At 36.3% G+C, this 21567-nt stretch overlaps 2 protein-coding genes across 3 annotated transcripts in view; one reads left to right on the top strand and one right to left on the bottom strand.

The window, feature by feature from the left end:
- LOC110442579 (synaptotagmin-14-like) overlaps positions 1-21567 on the top strand; it is a 113981-nt gene that overhangs the window by 3802 nt on the left and 88612 nt on the right. The window contains exon 1 of one of the 2 annotated variants that reach the window (XM_021486257.1): positions 11222-11374. The exons of the other annotated variant lie outside the window; for it this stretch is intronic. Coding sequence (XP_021341932.1) covers positions 11362-11374 — 13 coding nt within the window. The 5' untranslated portion in view covers positions 11222-11361. Of the gene's footprint in view, positions 1-11221; positions 11375-21567 lie in introns of those variants that run through there. 2 annotated transcript variants of the gene reach the window in all.
- Positions 949-11044, bottom strand: LOC110442580 (optic atrophy 3 protein homolog). Its single transcript, XM_021486259.1, has 2 exons — positions 10867-11044; positions 949-2340 (listed from the first exon to the last, which is right to left on the bottom strand). The coding sequence occupies exons 1-2, from the start codon at positions 11000-11002 to the stop codon at positions 1895-1897; spliced, it is 582 nt and encodes a 193-aa protein (XP_021341934.1). The 5' UTR covers positions 11003-11044; the 3' UTR covers positions 949-1894.

The following is a 21567-nucleotide window of genomic DNA, read 5'->3' on the forward strand; positions in this document are numbered from 1 at the left end:
GCACAGGTTGGATCCTCATTGATAACCAAAGATCAGATTGATGCGCTTGCAAGTAATGTAAACACTGTTGTTTCGGATGACCTTCATTGCCTTGCTCGTACTCAGCAAGAGTTATTTGCGTGGCTGCATTATTTTGTCCTGTTACTCCGCTGTACTGATTTCAATTTGCAGCACCTCATGATGCTCCCGTCTACTTGCCTAAAGGTGGCATTGTTGATTAGCACCCACTCACAGGCATTTGTTTCTATCAATAAAAATGGTCCTGACAATAAGAAGTCACACCCTATATCAATTTATATGTTGATACCTGATTAAGGTTAAAGTTAACTGATCAAGTATAAAGATACCTGAGCAGGGTTACAGATAGTTAGCTGATCAAGGTCATAGATGCCTGAGAAAGGTTATAGTTAACTGATCTTGGTCATAGATGCCTGAACAAGGTTATAGTTAACTGATCAAGGTAAAAGATAACTGATTAAATATGAGTAGGGTGTGACGTCTTTAATGTCAGGACCTTTTTTATTGACAGAAACAAATGCCTGTGTACCCACTGCCGTCTCTACAATAAAGCTCATACCCACACGCGTCTTCACAATGTTGTCTGCACTATTTATTGCTTACTAGTTCCTCCCTATATTTATCTCAAACTTCCTACCTGTTTGCAACTTGGTCAGAAGTTGGGGCTCTACGTAATTGCTCCGCCTTAGTCAATCACAGCTTCTAGCCTCGTCTGCCAATACACCCATAATATAATCAAGGTTGCTAACTCAGTCCCCCTAGTAAAATGACCCGTTCCAGAAAACATGAGATCCTTCAGATAAAGAATTTGTGATCAAAACATAGGTGCTTGTAAGGATATTTTTGGTCATTTCATCTCTTGAAATCTAAGTAATGATCTTAATTGTAGAACAGAATATTCATTGTAATAATTCAACAATAACATCTAAATAAACCTTCTAGTCTTTATTTTTCTAAGTTCATTTCATAACTTAATATTTCTGGAATTTAAAACCAGTAACAGCATTATCAAAAACTTATATAATTGTTAAGTTCTCATTATGAGAATTCACAAAATAATAAACACATCATCATAATATAGTAACCCTGGGTTTTTTCATCCCGGAACAAAACACATGCAGTTTTTATATATACCAAATCTTTAATTTATTTGTGAGTTTTCCCCTCTTTCAAAAGTACATATAAACACACATAAACAAATTCCTCTCTACTCATCTACTAAACACAGACATGTCAAAGATAATATAGATACTTTGATCATACAAACACACATAAACAAATTTCTCACTACTCATCTACTTAACACAGACATGTCAAAGATAATATAGATATTTTGATCTTTTACCCTACAAAAATACATACAAACACACATAAACAAATTCCTCTCTACTCATCTACTCAACACAGACATGTCAAATATAATATAGATACTTTGATCTTTTACCTTACAAAAGTACATACATCAGTTAACTATGAACTTGATCAGTTAACTATAACTTTGATCAGTTAACTTGAACATTGACCAGTTAACTATAACTTTGATCAGTTAACTATAACTTTGATCAGTTAACTATGAACTTGATCAGTTAACTATGACCTTGATCAGTTAACTATGACCTTGATCAGTTAACTATGACCTTGATCATGTAACTATAACCTTGATCAGTTAACTATGACCTTGTTAAAGTATCTATACATTTTATCTGGTATCTCAAACCTTGGTCCGGTGTCAATCGACATTCAAGCCTATCATTAACCTGTCACAAGATACACCGTACCATACCAAGACCGACTATTTATTATGACAAAATAACAACACAATGTTTGTAGTAAAATCTATATTCACATTAATCAATTCAAAAATTCTGTCAGCCTTTCATTCTTCTTTAACAACATTCTTCTTCTTTTCTGTGGGTTTTTTGTGTTTGGCATCATTGTTTTCCTCTGTCAATGCTAAAACCTTACTTGTAATTCCATGCTGGGAATAATACATTGTCATATTTAAATTTTTAAGTGCTTCTTCCACTTTTTTCCCTTCAAGTTCTTGTTTTTGTACACAAAGTTCCAACTGTTCGACCTTGTCGTTCAGAGACTTTATGGTGTCATTGAAAGCTTCATGTGCATCTTCAGCTTTTTGGTTTTGCCTACTTCTACCACTTACTTCAATATAAATTGCCAAAACAGCGAACATTAATATTGTGAATTCCCCTATGAAATCTCCGAACAGGTCCATAGCACGATCTATACTGACAGGCTCAACAGATTGGACTTTTCCAAGACCCAGTCCATAACTTCTCATTTGGACTGTTGTTCTCGTATACACTGCAAAAGAAACAGAAAAAAAGTTAACATATTTATAAACATATGTTAGAGTAAAGGGTACCACTGCATCCGTTTTTATCCCCAAGAAGAGTTCCACTTTATTCTTCCCTCTATATAGAAGATGAAACAACCTAAAGGAGTTTTTCTGGTTTAGATTAACTTCACCTTTCAAGTTTCATATGCCTCAAGGCCCAGAAATTGAACACTTCCTGTATCATTGGTGCAGTGTAGGCTTTAAAGTAAGGGTTCCCAGGTCCACCCCTACAGTTTTCATGTTTTCTTTTTTTCTTTTTCTTTTCAAATATTCAAACTTTGAACAACAACAATTCAGTCAAATACATAGCAACAGGTGACTTTTATGAAATAATTCTTTTGAATAATAACATATCTAGTTTAACGTTTTGGAGCCCTTTACCTTAATATATCTTACTACAATTGGAGAAAGTAACCTCCATCCGATCTCATGTCAAAGTTTTACTTTCTACACAAACAATGAATGTATTAAACGTGTAACAACATTGTGACAGGTTTAATATGTACATTGTTTGTGTAGAAGGTAAAACGTTGATATCACATATTTCCAAACTGATGAATCTTATTGAAGATACATCTGATCTAATCAGACTAGGGTTGTGTTACTAAGAAAATCGACAGATCTGGTGGTTTGCTTATTATTTCAGAATTGCTTTGAACAAAGCATGTCTAGTTTGTAGTTTTGCAGTTTCAATATACACCTGAACAAGAGGCCTAATGGGCCTGGTTTTAATCTCACACCAGCGACCTTAAAAGTGGACCATAGTAAAATATATTTGAATGGACTAAAATAAGCTACAGGCCAAATATTATTACCTATGACTCTTGGTTATTCAGAAGAACTTGTTAAAATATTTTGAACACATTTAACTCCTCTGACCTTGAACAGGGTCAAGGTCGTTCATTTGAACAAAATATGCAGCCCTTTAAACCAGCAAAGGCCTTTTGGTATTGATAACTTGTTTCAAGATTTGAAAACATTTGACCCCTGTGACCTTTAAAGTGGAACGAAGTAATTAATTTGAACAAACTTGATAGACCTAAACCATGGCATAAGCTTGTTGGCCCTAAAAGTCATATGACTAAAGCTGTATAAACTGTTGTTCTGTTATCAAGTGTATGAACTGTTGTTCTGTTATCTAGTGTATGAACTGTTGTTCTGTTATCAAGTATATGAACTGTTGTTCTGTTATCAAGGGTATGAACTGTTGTTCTGTTATCAAGGGTATGAATCGAGTTTGTGTTAACAAGTATATTAACTGTTCATTTTTTAACATATTTGCTTAAATGGAGTATGTTGGAGTATTAGATGATTGCTGAACGGGTGTTGGTGAAAATGAGTAACCTGGATGTGTGTTAGAGACTCATTTGATATTACCCCTTCCCGGGCCCTGCCAAACCCCCTTCCCACTGCCGAACCCCTTCCCCCTGCCATACCCCTTCCCACTGCCAAACCCTTTCCCACTGCCAAACCCCCTTCCCACTGCCAAACCCCTTCCCACTGCCAAATCCCCTTCCCACTGCCAAACCCCTTCCCACTGCCAAACCCCTTCCTACTGCCAAACCCTCTTCCCCTTGCCGAAATAAAAAATAGTCTGTAATATGCTGACTCATTTTTCGTAAACAAGCTGTTATTATTATGAACACAAGCTATTTACTTTCAAAAGTGGTCATGTGTGAACTTTGACCCTTTAACCTTGATATATGACCAACAAAATCTAATCAGGCGTAGAACTCAAATGTTACCATACTAAGGTGAAATATTAACTAAATTCGTTGAGAGATTCATAAATATCTTGTACACAAGCTTTTGTTTTTACTACAAAAGTGGTCAACTGTGATAATTGACTGACCTTTGGCCCATTAACCTTTACCAATGACTGCCAAAAATCTTACCAGATGTAGAACTTATTTTTACCAGACTATGGTGTAAATATCAATGAAATTTGTCCCGGGTTTCCCAAAATATCTTGTACACAATCTTTTCATTATAGACAGATGGACACATGAACAGTCGCACATGGACGCACTGACAAAGTGATTACTATAAAACCCCTAATTAAGTGGTAGTTTTATTAGGGCATATCACTGGATGTTCGTGTATGCTGGGACAGAAAATGACCTTTTTCATTATTCTAATGTGTTATTTCTAAAAATGAATAAATGGATTTGCAGAAAATTGTCATTCAAATTATCATTAAACAGGACAGTGAGACCAGAGGCTGAACACAGAGTCTGAACACAGAGGCTGAACACAGAGTCTGATGCACTGATGGAGAACGTGTTGAAAATTAACATTGTACAGAGCTGCTAACTAGTTTGCAAACATGCAAAAAGCTCAAAAATCAATAGGCACAAAATTATTTGCAATGCTTCAATAGGTTCTTTTGGGCTCACAATGTTGCGTAATTAATTTATATGGCAAACAAGATCCAAGTCCAATGCCCGTACTTCAAGCTATTATACCAGCGGATTTTATAGGACTGGTAATGGGCAAATTTCATCTCATAAAATTATGGTAATATCTTATTCTCTTTTATAAGATAACCCAAGTATTTAACAAACATATTTAGAAATGAAAACACCATCACTAGTTTATTTCCTATAAAACAACTTTAAGTCTCTCTTTTTGAATCTTTTTGCATTCTGTTGTTTTGGTATCAATAAATAGCAGAATAAATATTAACACAGGAACACCACTTGACTTCTTGTTTAAACCAAAATCTAATTTATCTCTATAAAAGTAGCTGATTCAGATATCTAAATTGAATCCTGCTTCATAGGTTCAAGTGAAAAAATCTGTATATTTGGATATTAAGTACTCCTGAAGTAGATTCCAATACCTGACGTAAGAAGTGTTTCGCTAGGTGTAATCTCACTGACTTGTAGAGCTGGGTTCTGAGTCGACCTATGGGTTTGCTAACACCTCTGAATATACCTATCGACCCAACACGACTCACGGACAAATATATCATATACACAGAAAGATCCTCAGGAACGGATATGGATTTGTACTTTGCTTCATTTCTTCTTTTGAATGCTTTAAAAGACCACATTTTACAACTGCTGTATTTGGAAACCAGCTACTGAACTGAAGTGATAACACGGCTGAGTGTATACATATATGCTGACTGGAATGTGGCTTTGGTGTAAATATTCTATGAGTGGTCGGAGCAGTTGTGAGTGAGAACGTTGAAGTAATGAGCGAGATGGAACAGTCAGCTTTGTTAAACAGCTACACGTACATTGCATGATGTTGATCCGATCCAATCGACACAACAACAACAAAAGTAACATGAATACATTAATTTGAAATCAGCTTCCATACTACAATGTATATATACCAAAAGGTAAATTAATCAATAAAGATGAGTCGACACAGTGATACAGTATAGGTAGGAGTGCGTTTGTTCCCCTGCGTAGAGTAATCCCTCACCAGCTGTAAACTTCAGGGTGATACTCCGGGTAGTGTGTACGAGGATGTGAAACAATGAAATCAAGCAACTAGTGCACTTCACACAAACTTTCCAACTGGATAGTTACAGCATCATGTCTAACCTAACTAACCTAACTACTGTGATGTCTGACCTACCTAACCTAACTACTGTGATGTCTGACCTACCCAACCTAACTACTGTGATGTCTGACCTAACTAACCTAACTACTGTGATGTCTAACCTAACTACTGTGATGCCTAACCTAACTGAAGTTATCGGTACTACCTTGTTGTCTAACCTGACTGATGTTACTACTGTGTTGTCTAACCGTACTGGAGTAACTAGTGCTATGGCGGTGACCTACCACCACAAAAGGTTGATAGGTAAGTCAGGATGCAGCCAGTCTTACATGGCTGACTATCCACTATATAGTGTACACACCAGACATGGGTATCACTTGTAATATAATAATGTCAGTGATAAAATCATGTACATCACTGAATCAGTTCAAATTTAATATTGTTTGGCAGCAAAATACACATATATCTTTAAAAAAATATTACTTCATACACAATATGTAAACATCATATCTTGCTAAGAAATAATCAATTTTATGACAATTTCAGATGATTTTTCCTGTCATTTTCTTGTAATAAAAAAGGAAATTGCAAATGAGACATTGGTGTTAGTTATTTGGTCAAATCAATGTTGTAGTTTATGAGGTCTGTGACACATGTTGTAGTTTATGGGGTTTTGGACACATGTTGTAGGTTATGGGGTTTTGGACACATGTTGTAGTTTATGGGGACTGTCACACATTTTGTAGGTTATGGGGTTTTGGACACATGTCATAGTGTATGGGGTCTGTGACATATGTTGTAGGTTATGGGGTTTTGGACACATGTTGTAGGTTATGGGGTTTTGGACACATGTTGTAGTTTATGGGGTATGTGACAGTTGCTGTAGGTTATGAGGTCTATGAGACATATTGTAAGTTACTGGGTCTATGACACATGTTGTAGGTTATGGTGTCTGTGACATATGTTGTAGTTTATGGGGCCAGTGAAACATGTTGTAGTTTATGGGGTCAGTGAGACATGTTGTAGGTTATGGGGTCTGTGACATAAGTTGTAGGTTATGGGGTTTTGGACACATGTTGTAGTCTATGGGGACTCTTGACACATGTTGTAGTGTATGGGGTTTTGGACACATGTTGTAGTTTATTGGGGTCTGTGACACATGTTGTAGGTTATGGGGTTTTGGACACATGTTGTAGTTTATGGGGACTCTTGACACATATTGTAGTTTATGGAGTTTTGGACACATGTTGTAGGTTATGGGGTTTTGGACACATGTTGTAGTTTATGGGGACTCTTGACACATGTTGTAGTTTATGGGGTTTTGGACACATGTTGTAGATTATGGGGTATGTGACAGATGCTGTAGGTTATGAGGTCTATGAGACATATTGTAATTTACTGGGTCTATGAGATATGCTGTTGTTTATGGTGTCTGTGGCATATGTTGTAGTTTATGGGGCCAGTGAAAACTGTTGTAGTTTATAGGGGTCTGGGAAACATGTTGTAGGTTATGGTGTCTGTGACATATGTTGTAGGTTATGGGGTCTATGAAGCATGTTTGTAGGTTATGGGGTCTATGAGACATATTATAGGTGATGGGGTCTATGAGACATTCTATAGGTTATGGGGTCTATGAGACATACTATAGGTTATGGGGTCTATGATACATACTGTTGGTTATGGGGTCTATGAGACATACTATAGGTTATGGGGTCTATGAGACATACTGTTGGTTATGGGTCTATGAAACATACTGTTGGTTATGGGGTTTATGATACATACTGTTGGTTATGGGGTCTATGAGACATACTATAGGTTATGGGGTCTATGAGACATACTGTTGGTTATGGGGTCTATGAGACATACTATAGGTTATGGGGTCTATGAGACATACTATAGGTTATGGGGTCTATGATACATACTGTTGGTTATGGGTCTATGAGACATACTTTAGGTTATGGGGTCTATAAAACATACTGTAGGTTATTGGGTCTATGAGACATATTATAGGTTATTGGGTCTATGAGACATACTATAGGTTATGGGGTCTATAAGACATGCTGTAGGTTATGGGGTCCATGAGACATAATATAGGTGATGGGGTCTATGAGACATACTATAGGTTATGGGGTCTATGAGACATACTATAGGTTATGGGGTCAATGAGACATACTGTAGGTTATGGGGTCCATGAGACATACTTTAGGTGATGGGGTCTATGAGACATACTATAGGTTATGGGGTCTATGAGACATACTGTAGGTTATGGGGTCTATTAGACATACTGTAGGTTATGGGGACTATGAGACATGCTGTAGGTTATGGGGTCCATGAAACATACTATAGGTTATGGGGTCTAAAAGACATACTGTAGGTTATGAGGTCTATGAGACATGCTGTAGGTTATGGGGTCTATGAGATATGCTGTAGGTTATGGGGTCTATGAGACATGCTGTAGGTTATGGGGTCTATGAGACATTCTATAGGTTATGGGGTCCATGAGACATACTATAGGTTATGGGGTCCGTGAGACATAATAAAGGTGATGGGGTCTATGAGACATACTATAGGTTATGGGGTCTATGAGACATAATGTAGGTTATCGGGTCTATGAGACATACTGTAGGTTATGGGGTCAATGAGACATAATATAGGTTATGGGGTCTATGAGACATACTATAGGCTATGGGGTCTATGAGACATACTGTAGGTTATGGGGTCTATTAGACTTACTGTAGGTTATGGGGGCTATGAGATATGCTGTAGGTTATGGGGTCCATGAAACATACTATAGGATAATTATGGGGTCTATAAGACATACTGTAGGTTATGAGGTCTATGAGACATGCCGTAGGTTATGGGGTCTATGAGACATGCTGTAGGTTAAGGGGTCTATGAGATATGCTGTAGGTTATGGGGTCTATGAGACATGCTGTAGGTTATGGGGTCTAAGAGACATGCTGTAGGTTATGGGGTCTAAGAGACATGCTGTAGGTTATGGGGTCTAAGAGACATTCTGTAGGTTATGGGGTCTAAGAGACATGCTGTAGGTTATGGGGTCTAAGAGACATTCTATAGGTTACGGGGTCCATGAGACATGCTGTAGGTTATGGGGTCTATGAGACATACTGTAGGTTATGGGGTCTAAGAGACATTCTATAGGTTACAGGGTCCATGAGACATGCTGTAGGTTATGGGGTCTATGAGACATGCTGTAGGTTATGGGGTCTAAGAGACATTCTATAGGTTACGGGGTCCATGAGACATACTATAGTGTTTACAGATCTGGGAAATGACACCATTAAATGAAGTTCAATGATTCCTGTGTATTTAAACAAAAGCATCACTTTAATATACTTCAAGTATATTCATGAAAGTATTAGACCCTAGCTTTTTTTAAACTTTGGTCTCAAACATGCAACATTTTTGATATGTGTCATAAAATTAGAAATATTATATTGATATCCTCTTCAATTTTCTTGACTTTAAAACGAGAAAGTTGATACAGAGAATGTAAACATTTCATTTTTAATAATAGATCCCACTGGGATCTTCGAGCTGACATTCAATCTATGCTTTTTCCTCTTTCCCTCTTCTTTTTTGTTAGATTATTTATTAGGTCACCAGCTATCATAATCTTGTGACTTTTTATCTAAACTTCATAAAGAAGTTTTCAAGTTTTGTATTTCACTTTGAAAAGGATGACATGAAATCTTCCATTAAAAATCAAAGCAAGCAGGATTTCTATACTGTCAGTTATAATCATCACGAGATCTCACACATCGTCAAGTGTGAAATTTGACTCTTTAACATTGACTGATGCCAAAAAAAATTGAAACAGGTGTTTAAACCTATTGTATATACATGTACATGTAAGCATCATACCATAGAATGAATATACTTTGAATTTGTTGAGAGAATGGTGAGATATTTTGTAAAAAGTGTTCAAATGTGACCTTGGACCCTATAACCTTGACCAATGATCACTAAAATCTAATCTGGTATAGAAGTTATACCTCCATGCTATGGTTTAAATAGATACTTTATCTTTTGAGTTATTTTTGATCTATATCAAAATGAAATATGCAAAGCTATAAGAACCAGGGGAAACCTACAAAAATCTTAAAGCAGGGATCTCCATACTTTTTTGAAGAGTAGCAATATCAAAGTTGAATTGTCCAAAATACAACAAGGCAGTATATGGTGGCCATCTTGTTCTTCTGATCAGTCCTAAGACACGCATAACAAAGGACCAAGGGAAACCTAAATATGAAATTTGGGGTTTCTCCAACACTGCTTGAAAAAGTGTGATAACTTAAACAGCCAAAATCAAAGATTGTCACTTGATGGCAATCTTAATTTTCCAATATGATTACATTAACGAAAGATCCCTCCAGTATTTCATCAGAAATGACAGTAACAGATGACAGATGAGCAAATCATCATATAGGACCATCTAAACACTTCTCTTAATTTTAGTTTTAACACTGATAACACTCACCGACATATTGAACAGTAAACAATTAAGATCTTAAAATATTTGAAATGGAAGGTTTATCTTACAAAATATCTAACAAGATTCCTCTTGCTGATTAAGTAATTATCATGTACGGCTCCATGCATACTTGCCAACTCTCCCTATTTAGGAGGGAGACTCCCGATTTTGGACCCAAAAATTGAGCATTTTCAACCAGTGAATTTGCTTAATGTTCCTATATTCTAAGATCTAATTATTTCATTCGAAAGAACAACTCAACTTCTGTCATTTTAACTGTTTATGTTGCCTCTAGTGGATGTATACACACATTTCATTTATGTCTTAACTATCTCCCCCGTGCATGTTCAAGGTTAAAACCAGTTCAACAATACATTTATGCTGGAGAAGAAAACTCAAAATCAGAATAGTAAATGACCTTAGTCCAGCAGGTGAGAAAAGCTGAAAGTGAAAGTAGAACTGACCCACAACGGGTACTTACATTGAGCAACAGGCATAATCACAGAGGTTTTAACCCACGGTGACTTCTTAGCTGCTCTCTTTATGGTATTTGCTATCGGTTTGCCAATCAGCTGTTTTCCTACTAGTGTAAATAGCTTGATCAAAGGTAAAGGCATGGTCGTTTATGCTCCCACGACCGTTACCGTCAAAGTACCGGAAATGATAAACCTTGAGCTGCGCATGCTTGAGCCACATGCGTGAAAAACAAAATACGAATCCTGAAGAAAACATTCCTTTTACATTGTTTTTCAAAATTTCAACCTCAAATCAATTTTTATGAACGTCAGACATGAGAAAGGTAATATCCCAAAACAATGTAATTTTCGTACTTACTTGTTATGGTTGTGTATTCCATGCCGCTAATGAATATTTATGAGAAGGGACAGCTAATGTTTATCAATGGCTGCCGACTAAGCGGTAGAAGTCGGTGTAAATGTTATGTGGGACACAATAGGTACACACAGCGAGAGACAAGATGGGTTTAATACGTAAGTACCAATGTCATTATTCAAATAATATAAACATAATGTTATCATAACTGCTCGATACTGTTATATTAAATATGATGCATAGAATTTATATCGTTAATACATGATGTTCGAAATGTAAACATTGCATAAAAGAAGAATGTCATTTTCAAACAACTGACAAAATAACATATTATTCTTTGATCTTAACATAATCAAAAATTATGATAAATGTATCTTTATTGAAACAGTTGTTTTGTGTGAAGTTTATCAGGGGGAGGGGGTGATCTCTTAAATTTTGGAAAATATAACGGTAGGCCTACAGTAGGCCTACAACAGCAGCACATCAGGCCTATTACAAATGTTTGCATGGCTGTCCGGTGTTGGTTAATTAAATTTTGCTGCAAACACTGTGATATAAATATAGTAGATGTCATACCTTGGTATATATATAAAGAAAAAAAGCTGAGGATGCTGAGATACAATGACTGTATCAGTTACATTTTGTTGAGGTCTGACTCAGGTCTGAGTTGGACCCTAGTACTGTCATGTGGAGGTCTGAGTTAGACCCTAGTACTGTCAAATAAGGATACTACGTTTTAGTTGTTGTAAGCATTTACATTGTGTTAATCTTAAGTACATACAGTGCATGTTTTTTTTTAAGGAATCAGAAATTTGCATCAAAATATTGGATGCATGAGCATGTTTTGTTTTATTATATGACTGGTGTTAATTCCCAGCCCTGATTGGAGGAGCGACGTCATGTGACGAGTCTGTAAATATGTTACAGACCTCTTTCTATGAATAGAAAAGTGTTACAAACCTCGACCTATAAAAAGAAAAGTGTTACAAACCGCTACTAAGAATAGGCCTAGGTAATTTCCCAGCCAGTCTGTAATTCTGTTACCAATTACACTACTGAATTAAACTTAACATGAATTATCTCATAAAATTCTGACCTATGTGAATATTGATGATGTCGATTGTGCAAATAATATTTTCTTAAAATTAAATATCACATGAATTGAATCTGAAATGAAATTTGTGTATGCTATTTTGTATTTGAAGTCCTTCACTCTGTGATTCCAAAATGGTCCATGCCATCCATGTGTTTATGACTTGAAAAAATATTAATCTCATTGTAAAATGTCATATTTTAAGGCAATTGTGGACTTCAGTTTCGGTCTATCCCTGATTTATGGACCTAGTCTGAAAAATATTCACCTCGGCCTTCGGCCTCTGTGAATATTGTTCAGACAAGGTCTGTAAATCAGGGATAGACCTCACCTGAAGTCCACAGTATAATATATTTATATATCATCTCACTAAAAATAAGCTGTAGTTAATTTTATTTGTTTTAATTCTACTAAGATATTTTAATTTAAATAAAGGTATCACATTTCAGCAACCTGGGGTCGTTTTTTGAAAGCCTGGTTAGCTTTACAGGACATCAACACAAAGTATCAAAACGCTATGTTTGAGAAACAATTTGGAGTGAACAAGTCCTGTATGTAGATACAAAATTTGAGATCTCTGTTCTCTGTATATGTAGTTTATGTACCTCTAAATTTTCATATTTTAAAAAATGTGGTTTATCTGGAGGATTTGTGTTAATTTTTGGATAAGATAGTAAGTTGCAGGTATAGTAGAGATTAAATGAAAAGCAAATCACTAGACTCCTAGGTACCATTTTTTACAGGCCTTCAATGGGTTGGATGGATATAGAAGGCCTTACTAGCCTACTTAATTGTATTTGCATATTGCATCTGAGGATTGCATGGGGACACATGACATTCTTCCGTCGAAGATGCAATGTACCTCAATGTGAACAATGCTAGAACACTCTTCCTACATTTTGGATCAAGGAATAGTAGTTTTCCTCAAGTTCGATACCCTGCCTTTTACAATCAATTAATGTCGAACACAAAGTTGGAAGTTTTAGCTCACCTGGCCTGAAGGGCCAAGTGAGCTTATACCATGGCGCAGCGTCCGTTGTCCGTCAACTTTTCCCTTTAAACCCCTACTAGTCCTCAAACGGCTCATACGATTTTGACCAAATTTGGTCTGGAGTATCATTGGCCAAAGGGTTCTCAGTTTTGTATAAACGGAGTGTATGGTTTCCCACGGGGCAGAGGGGTGGGGCCAAATAGGGGGAAAATAGGTAAATCTTCTTCTTCTTCTCAACCAATTGAAGGATTTTGACCAAATGTGTTCTAGAGCATCTTTGGACAAAGGAGCCTCAAGTTTGTTTAAACAGAGGGTGTGGTCCCTCTGGGGGCATAGGGGCGGGGTGCCCCAATAGGGGAAATGGAGGGATTTTTCTCTCCTACTTTACCAGTAAAGGGATATAAATCAAATGCAGTCTGAAGCATGCCTAGGGACAAAAGAATCAATTTTGTATAAATTGAGGTGTGTGGACCCCCTTTTTGGGGGCAGATGGGTGGGGCCCATTAAGGGAAATAGTGAAAAAGATTTTCCCTTCTGTACAAATGAAGGGATTTAAACCAAATGTGGTCTGAAGCATGCTTAGGGGAAAAAAACTCAATTTGTTTAATTTGTATAAAAGGGTGCATGTGAGGCCCAATAGGGGAAATAGAGGAAAATTGTGACTTAACATGGAAACTCATTTTCATTTATATGTAGTTCTTGCAATGTGTTTCTTGTATTCCTTTGATAAACCTGTATGGTACTCAGCAGGTTTTAAATTGAAAAATAAAATACCGGGTAAGCTATTAAGGCCCCGGGCTTCTTGTTAATATTTCCTAATTCTGACTGTACTGTAGACCTTTGGCCTACCTAAATATTGTCATATAATTTGCAAGTCACGACATATTCTGGTACACTATAGATTTTAGGTAGCAACCTATGTCATATTGTGCAATGACGGCTATGTTATTCACTAGCTAGTACTGTGTGTATCAACTTATTACAGAGTGTTTGATTGGATATGATAAGAATCATATGAATGGGAAATATGTTTCCATGACATGCATTGGTTGCCTTGGTCATATTTTTCTTATATGGAGCCTCAAAAAATGAAAAGTTTTGTCAACAAGTATTTTTGTAACTAAAGATGGGATTTTTTCTTTGAACCATCTAGTTTTATCCAGTAGATTTGTTTTAATCATAAACATGGTATGTAAATCTATGGAAGTTTGTACATTTTTTACCTATCCGTGTTACTAGATATACCAGACCAGATCTTAAGGTAAACGAAATCAAAATATTCCTTTCAATATGGCAAAATTTTGATATTAGTCACAACCTATTAAAGATAAAAATGGAAAATAAATGTAATGTCCATTGCATGATTCATGATATTGATAGATAGACCAGTATGTGATGAGATTATTGATCAGCAAATGTCAGTATGTGATGAGATAAATAGACCAGTATGTGATAAGATAGATAGACCAGTATGCGATGAGATAGATAGACCAATTTGTGATTAGATAGATAGACCAATATGTGATGAGATAGATAGGCCAGTATGTGATGAGATTATGGATAGATAGACCAGTATGTAATGAGATAGATAGACCAATTTGTGATTAGATAGATAGATCAGTATGTGATGAGATAGGTAGACCAGGATGTGATGAGATAGATACACCAGTTTGTGATTAGATAGCTAGACCAGTATGTGATGGGATAGATAGACCAGTATGTATGAGATAGATAGACCACTTTGTGATTAGATAGATAGCCCAGTATGTGATGAGATATATAGACCAGTATGTTATGAAATAGATATACCAGTTTTTGATTAAATAGATAGACCAGTAAGAGATGAGATAGATAGACCGGTATGTGATGAGATAGATAAACCAGTTTGTGATTAGATAGCTAGACCAGTATGTGATGGGATAGATAGACCAGTTTATGATGAAAGAGATAGACCAGTATGGGATGAGATTATTGATCAGCAAATGTCAGTATGTGATGAGATAAATAGACCAGTATGTGATTAGATAGATAGACCATTATGTGATGAGATAGATAAACCAGTATGTGATGAGACAGATAGACCAGTTTGTGATTTGATAGATAGACCAGTTTGCGATGAGATAGATAGACCTGTATGTGATGAGATAGAGAGACCAGTATGTGATGAGAAAGATAGACCAGTTTGTGATGAGAGAGATAGACCAGTATGTGATCAGATAGATAGACCAGTATGAGATGAGATAGATAGAGCAGTATGTGATGAGATAGATAGACCAGTATGTGATGAGATTATTGATCAGCAAATGTCCCAGTTGGAAATGATGATGGCTACTATTTTGATATCTGACACATAATCATTTACAATATACAGGGAATCAGTTATCTTATAGATCTTGATAATTGGTACTGAAGCTGGATCATCAGTTGTGTATTGGATTGTCCATTTATCTGTTAAGCTGACGCATGAAACTGGAATTGCTCGGGGTGTTCGTTAAGGATGAGACAAGGAAACTTCTATATCACAAACAGGAGTGTGTCATGGATGTTCATTCTTGCAGAGACAAGTTTTTATATGTCATATAGGCATTTGTCAGGGGTAAAACAAGGAAGCTTTTATATACGCATCTCCAACAGGAGTTTGTTGGTTATGATCATTCAGGGTGAGACAAGCTTTTAGATGATACAGAAATTTGTCGGGTAATTTAATGTTGTATGCTGCTACTATACCTTGAAAGATTTTTTTCAGAAAGATTTCTACTGTTAGACACCTGTCTAATTTGATTCTATCTACTACAATTTGGACTTCGTTTATTAACAAATGACATATTTGAAAGGTACAAAAAACATGCACTTATCAGTCTAAAGTTCAAATAAAACTTCCTTTTCTAACAACCAGTTTAGACACTAAAAACAATATCCTATCACCTTTATTAATAAATGCTTAAGGGAGACAACTCATAGGGAGACAACTATTTTATGAATAGCTGGTATAAGATATATAAGGGAAGAGTATAAAACATAACATCAGAAGGAAATCTATGGGATGCTTTCAGTACATTGGTTTGTTTTGTTGAAGAATTAAAAATCATCAAGAAGCACATTGTAATCATCAAGTCCTTGCATTGGAGACTGATATCTTGCTAGATAACAATTTATTTAATTTAGATTTAAACCTGAATGAAAAAATACATTGATTTTCCTAGATGAGAGACAACAGTGGTAAGAAATAAGATGCATGTATTGATTGAGATGTCTGTCTGTGGGGACACTGTTCACCACATGGGTTTATAATTATCTCCGTAGAGATACGCTAAGATCATGATCAGCCAAATCTTTGTGATCTAATTTATCTACCAAATCGTACCACTGGGGATGTATTTAGGTATACAGGTGATGATTTGATTACATTAAATTATTATATTAACACCTGAGAGGGTTCTGTTATATCAAATCTAAAAAATAGACAAACCATGAAAACCTCAACAAAAACAATCTAAATTAAATCAGGGAAAATCAAGAAATTTATTTTTAGATCATTTAAATTTTGAGAAAACTATTTCCCGAGAGCGAGTGTACCAGTTGTTTTTACCTGTAATTGCCTGTCTATCTGTCTTCTGTGTTGTGTGTGCCTGTCTATATATATCTGTCTTCTGTGTTGTGTGTGCCTGTCTGTCTTTCATTGTCTTGATACATTTATATTTATGCAGCTTTCTTGTGTAAAAAAAAGTTCCCAATGTTTTATTTGTAAAGAATAAAATATAAATAAATTATCAGTTTATATGTAAAACTGAAACTATAACTGGACCTTCAGCTTGATCCCACTACTTATATTGATGTGTATAAAACTGGACATGTGTAATAAGAAAACCTGGATATCTGTATAAACCAGACCTCCTACTAGGTCCCACTGTTTGTATTTCTCTGTAGACTGAACCTGTGTAATCTTTATGAAGTCAAAAGCTATCCAGAAATTCTTGTAGGAAATATTTTCTTGAGTATTTCAGTGTATTTACCTATTGTATTCCAAAGAATTGTCTCATAAATCACTGAATAACTTACATGGGTAGCTGATTTTCTATAAAAAAAAAGTCACTGAGTTTTAATAATTTTTCAAATATCATCCAGGCAAGCTATATGCTGTTCCCCCAAAGCTACTGTTGAGTTTTGGTAAATGACATTGGCTTGAGATGAAGGACTGGAAGGTTCATTCTCAAGGAGACAGTCTTGTACCAGGCATTACCACCGGTACCAGGCAACCATCACTAAAGTGATAAAATTAGATTAGGATAATTGGTTGTCAGCTCTAAAAAAAAAAGCCAGCAGACACATATCATACAAGGGTAATTGTCATTGCAAAATTGGAAATGTATTCAGCAGTTTTATATACCATACAAAATAAAACAATGATTAAATTGTTACTTTAGTTTGCCCTGGATAAATCTATAGCCTAAGATCAAATTGGAAACAGCACACAGAAACTCAGCAGTCATTTAAATGTGACTAAGATAGGGTGAGTTCTACATACAGTCTAGTATAGCTAAAGGGTAAACTCTATATAGAGTCTGGTACAATATGAGTAGTATAGATGGTCTCATGTAGAGTGAGCTCTCCATACAGTCTGGTGTAGAGCGAACTGTATATTATACAGTCCAGTATAGCTAAAGAGTAAATTCTATATAGAGTTTGGTACAATGTGAGCAGTATAGATGGTCTCATGTAGAGTGAGCTCTCCATACAGTCTGGTGTAGAGTGAGCTATATATACAGTCTAGTATAGCTAAAGGGTAAGCTCTGTATAGAGTCTGGTACAGGGTGAGCAGTATTGATAGTCTCATGTAGAGTGAGCTCTCCATACAGCCTGATGTAGAGTGAGCTATATATACAGTCTAGTATAGCTAAAGGGTAAGCTCTGTATAGAGTCTGGTACAATGTGAGCAGTATAGATGGTCTCATGTAGAGTGTACTCTCCATACAGTCTGGTGTAGGGTGAGCTGTATTTACAGTCTAGTATAGCTAAAGGGTAAACTCTATATAGAGTCTGGTACAATATGAGTAGTATAGATGGTCTCATGTAGAGTGAGCTCTCCATACAGTCTGGTGTAGAGTGAGCTATATATACAGTCTAGTATAGCTAAAGGGTAAACTCTATATAGAGTCTGGTACAATGTGAGTAGTATAGATGGTCTCATGTAGAGTGAGCTCTCCATACAGTCTGGTGTAGAGTGAGCTATATATACAGTCTAGTATAGCTAAAGGGTAAGCTCTGTATAGAGTCTGGTACAGGGTGAGTAGTATAGATAGTCTCATGTAGAGTGAGCTCTCCATACAGTCTGGTGTAGAGTGAGCTATATATACAGTCTAGTATAGCTAAAGGGTAAGCTGTATACACAGTCTGGTACAATGTGAGCAGTATAGATGGTCTCATGTAGAGTGAGCTCTCCATACAGTCTGGTGTAGAGTGAGCTATATATACAGTCTAGTATAGCTAAAGGGTAAGCTCTGTATAGAGTCTGGTACAATGTGAGCAGTATAGATGGTCTCATGTAGAGTGTACTCTCCATACAGTCTGGTGTAGGGTGAGCTGTATTATACAGTCTGGTGTAGAGTGAGCTCTATTTACAGTCTGGTATAGGGTGAGCTCTATATACATTCTGATGTAGAGTTAGCTCTACATTCAACCTAGTATAATAGGATGAGTTTTACATGCAGTCTGGTATACTTTTAGGGTGAGCTCTATATATATAGTCTGGTATGATTATAGGGTGAGCTCTAGATCAATATACAGTCAGTTGTATGGTGAGCTCTACAGTCAGGTAAACTTTTAGGGTTAATTCTATATATATTCTGGTACATGTATAATTAAAGGGTGAGCTCTATATACAATCTGGTGTAGGATGAGCTCTATATATATACATTCTGATGAAGAGTGAGCTCTACAAACAGTCTGGTATAATTAAAAGAGTGAGCTCTTTAACATGTAAAGTCTGATGTAAGGTGAACCCTTATAGTCTGGTTTAACTAAAGGGTGATCTGTATATACAATCGTTTGTAGCTTGAGCTTTATATACAGGATGGTTTAATTATGGGATGAGCTCTTTTAACAGTCTGGTATAGGGTGAGCTCTATAACAATCTGGTGTAATTTGAACTCTCTATAAAGTCATGTGTAGGATGAATTCTGTATGCAGTCTGCATGGTGTAGGGTGAACTCTCTACAGTCTGGTGTAGGGTGAACTCTGTACAGTCTGGTGTAGGGTGAACTCTGTACAGTCTGGTGTATGTTAAACTTTATATGCAGTCTGGTGTAGGGCAAACTCTCTACAGTCTGGTGTAGGGTGAACTAGTACTCTATACAGTCTGGTGTAGGATGAGCTGTATATGTAGTCTGGTGTACGGTGAACTCTCTATAAAGTCATGTGTAGGATGAATTCTGTATGCAGTCTGGTGTTGGGTGAACTCTCTACAGTCTGGTGTATGTTAAACTATATATGCAGTCTCGTGTAGGGTGAATTCTCTACAGTCTGGTGTAGGGTGAACTCTCTACAGTCTGGTGTAGGGTGAACTCTATACAGTCTGGTGTAGGGTGAACTCTGTATACAGCCTGGTGTAGGGTGAACTTTCTACAGTCTGGTGTAGGATGAGCTGTATATGCAATCCAGTGTAAAGTGACCTCTATAAAGGCTGGTGTAGGATGAACTATCTATAGAGTCTTGTGGAGGGTGAACTCTCTACAGTATGGTGTAGGGTGAACTCTCTACAATCTGGTGTAGGGTGAACTATATATGCAGTCTGGTGTATGTTGAACTATATATGCAGTCTGGTATAAGGTGAACTCTGTATACAGTCTGGAATAGGGTGAACTCTGTATACAGTCTGGTGTAGGGTGAACTCTGTATACAGTCTGGTATAAGGTGAACTCTGTATACAGTCTGGTGTTGGGTGAACTCTGTGTACAGTCTGGTGTAGCGTGAACTCTGTGTACAGTTTGGTGTGTAGGATGAACTCTGTATACAGTCTGGTGTCGGGTGAACTCTATATACAGTCTTGTGTAGGGTGAACTCTGTTTACAGTCTGAATTAGGGTGAATTCTGTATTCAGTCTGGTGTAGGGTGAACTCTATATACAGTCTTGTGTAGGGTGAACTCTGTATACAGTCTAGATCTGATGTAGGGTGAACTCTGTATACAGTCTGGTGTAGGGTGAACTCTGTTTACAGTCTTGTGTTTAATGAGCTCTAAATACAGTGCTGTTGAATGAGCTGTTTACCAGGAATATAGTTTTGTTAAGGTTGAACTCCATATATAGTTTGATGTAGAAGGAGCTGTAATTACAGCTTTTGGTAGATGGAGATCAATATTTAATGAGGTTCAGACAAACTATTACACCTTTATTGTAGAATGAAGCTGACATACAAAATGATGAAAAAACATTAATTACTGAAGTGGGTTTTCTGGTTCTTTGTCACAAGAATGTAACATTATCCGATAAAAAGGTATTGATTTTAAATGTAAGAGGTAGTTTTATTTTGGTTACGTATATACATTACCCATGAATTAAGGATGTACTCTTTTGAAGTTTCAATCACATTCAAGTCTCATTTTGATCTGGTGTAACGGGTTTTTGTAATATTTAACAAATTATGATCTAGTTAAATAGCAAACGCGCATCTAAAAAATATGTAAAAACACTAGATGTCTGGTGTTTGTAGCACTTTTTTTTTTACCAGAATATTGAAAAATGACCAATTCGGTGGCCATTTTGAAAATGTGTATTAATGTGTATTTCTAGCGCTTTACAAAAGGCCAAAATTTCACCTTTTTTGACAGTAGATTGATCACTTAAATTGTCATTGTGTTGCCATTTTTAATTGTAGCAGGTTCAATTTTGCTGCACAACTTTATAATGTTCAATATGATAAAAATAATATGCAACAAAGTGGAAATTATACATTATTGGTATTTTTAGTCACCCCTAGGGGAACTCTGTTAGGAGGACTGTTGTGTATCTTGCTTCTGTCGGAATATACCAGGCGCTAATTACAAGCTCTTGGATAACTCAGATATCAATTTCCTTTTTAAACAGGAATAGCATAAAACCTAAAGGCGTTCCAAATTCCCCACGGGAATGACATATAACCTAAAGATGTTCCGAGTATGAATCAGGCACCTTTGAGATTCCCGAAGGGGTAAACTGTCGTATTATAAATTGCTATTGACTGATATAGATATTTTATGTCTGACCAACGACTACCGTTAATATTTGCATATAG

This window comes from Mizuhopecten yessoensis, unplaced genomic scaffold, assembly GCF_002113885.1.
Source record: "Mizuhopecten yessoensis strain PY_sf001 unplaced genomic scaffold, ASM211388v2 scaffold716281, whole genome shotgun sequence".
Taxonomy (NCBI): domain Eukaryota; kingdom Metazoa; phylum Mollusca; class Bivalvia; order Pectinida; family Pectinidae; genus Mizuhopecten; species Mizuhopecten yessoensis.

What these genes read in the sequence shown, in the direction of transcription:
- LOC110442580 (XM_021486259.1), bottom strand. Translation starts at nt 11,002, where the DNA reads ATGCCTTTACCTTTGATCAAGCTATTTACACTAGTAGGAAAACAGCTG. An exon ending in GATTATGCCTGTTGCTCAAT is followed by an intron (nt 2,341 to 10,866) that starts GTAAGTACCCGT and finishes TTTCTTTTGCAG; the next exon opens with TGTATACGAGAACAACAGTC.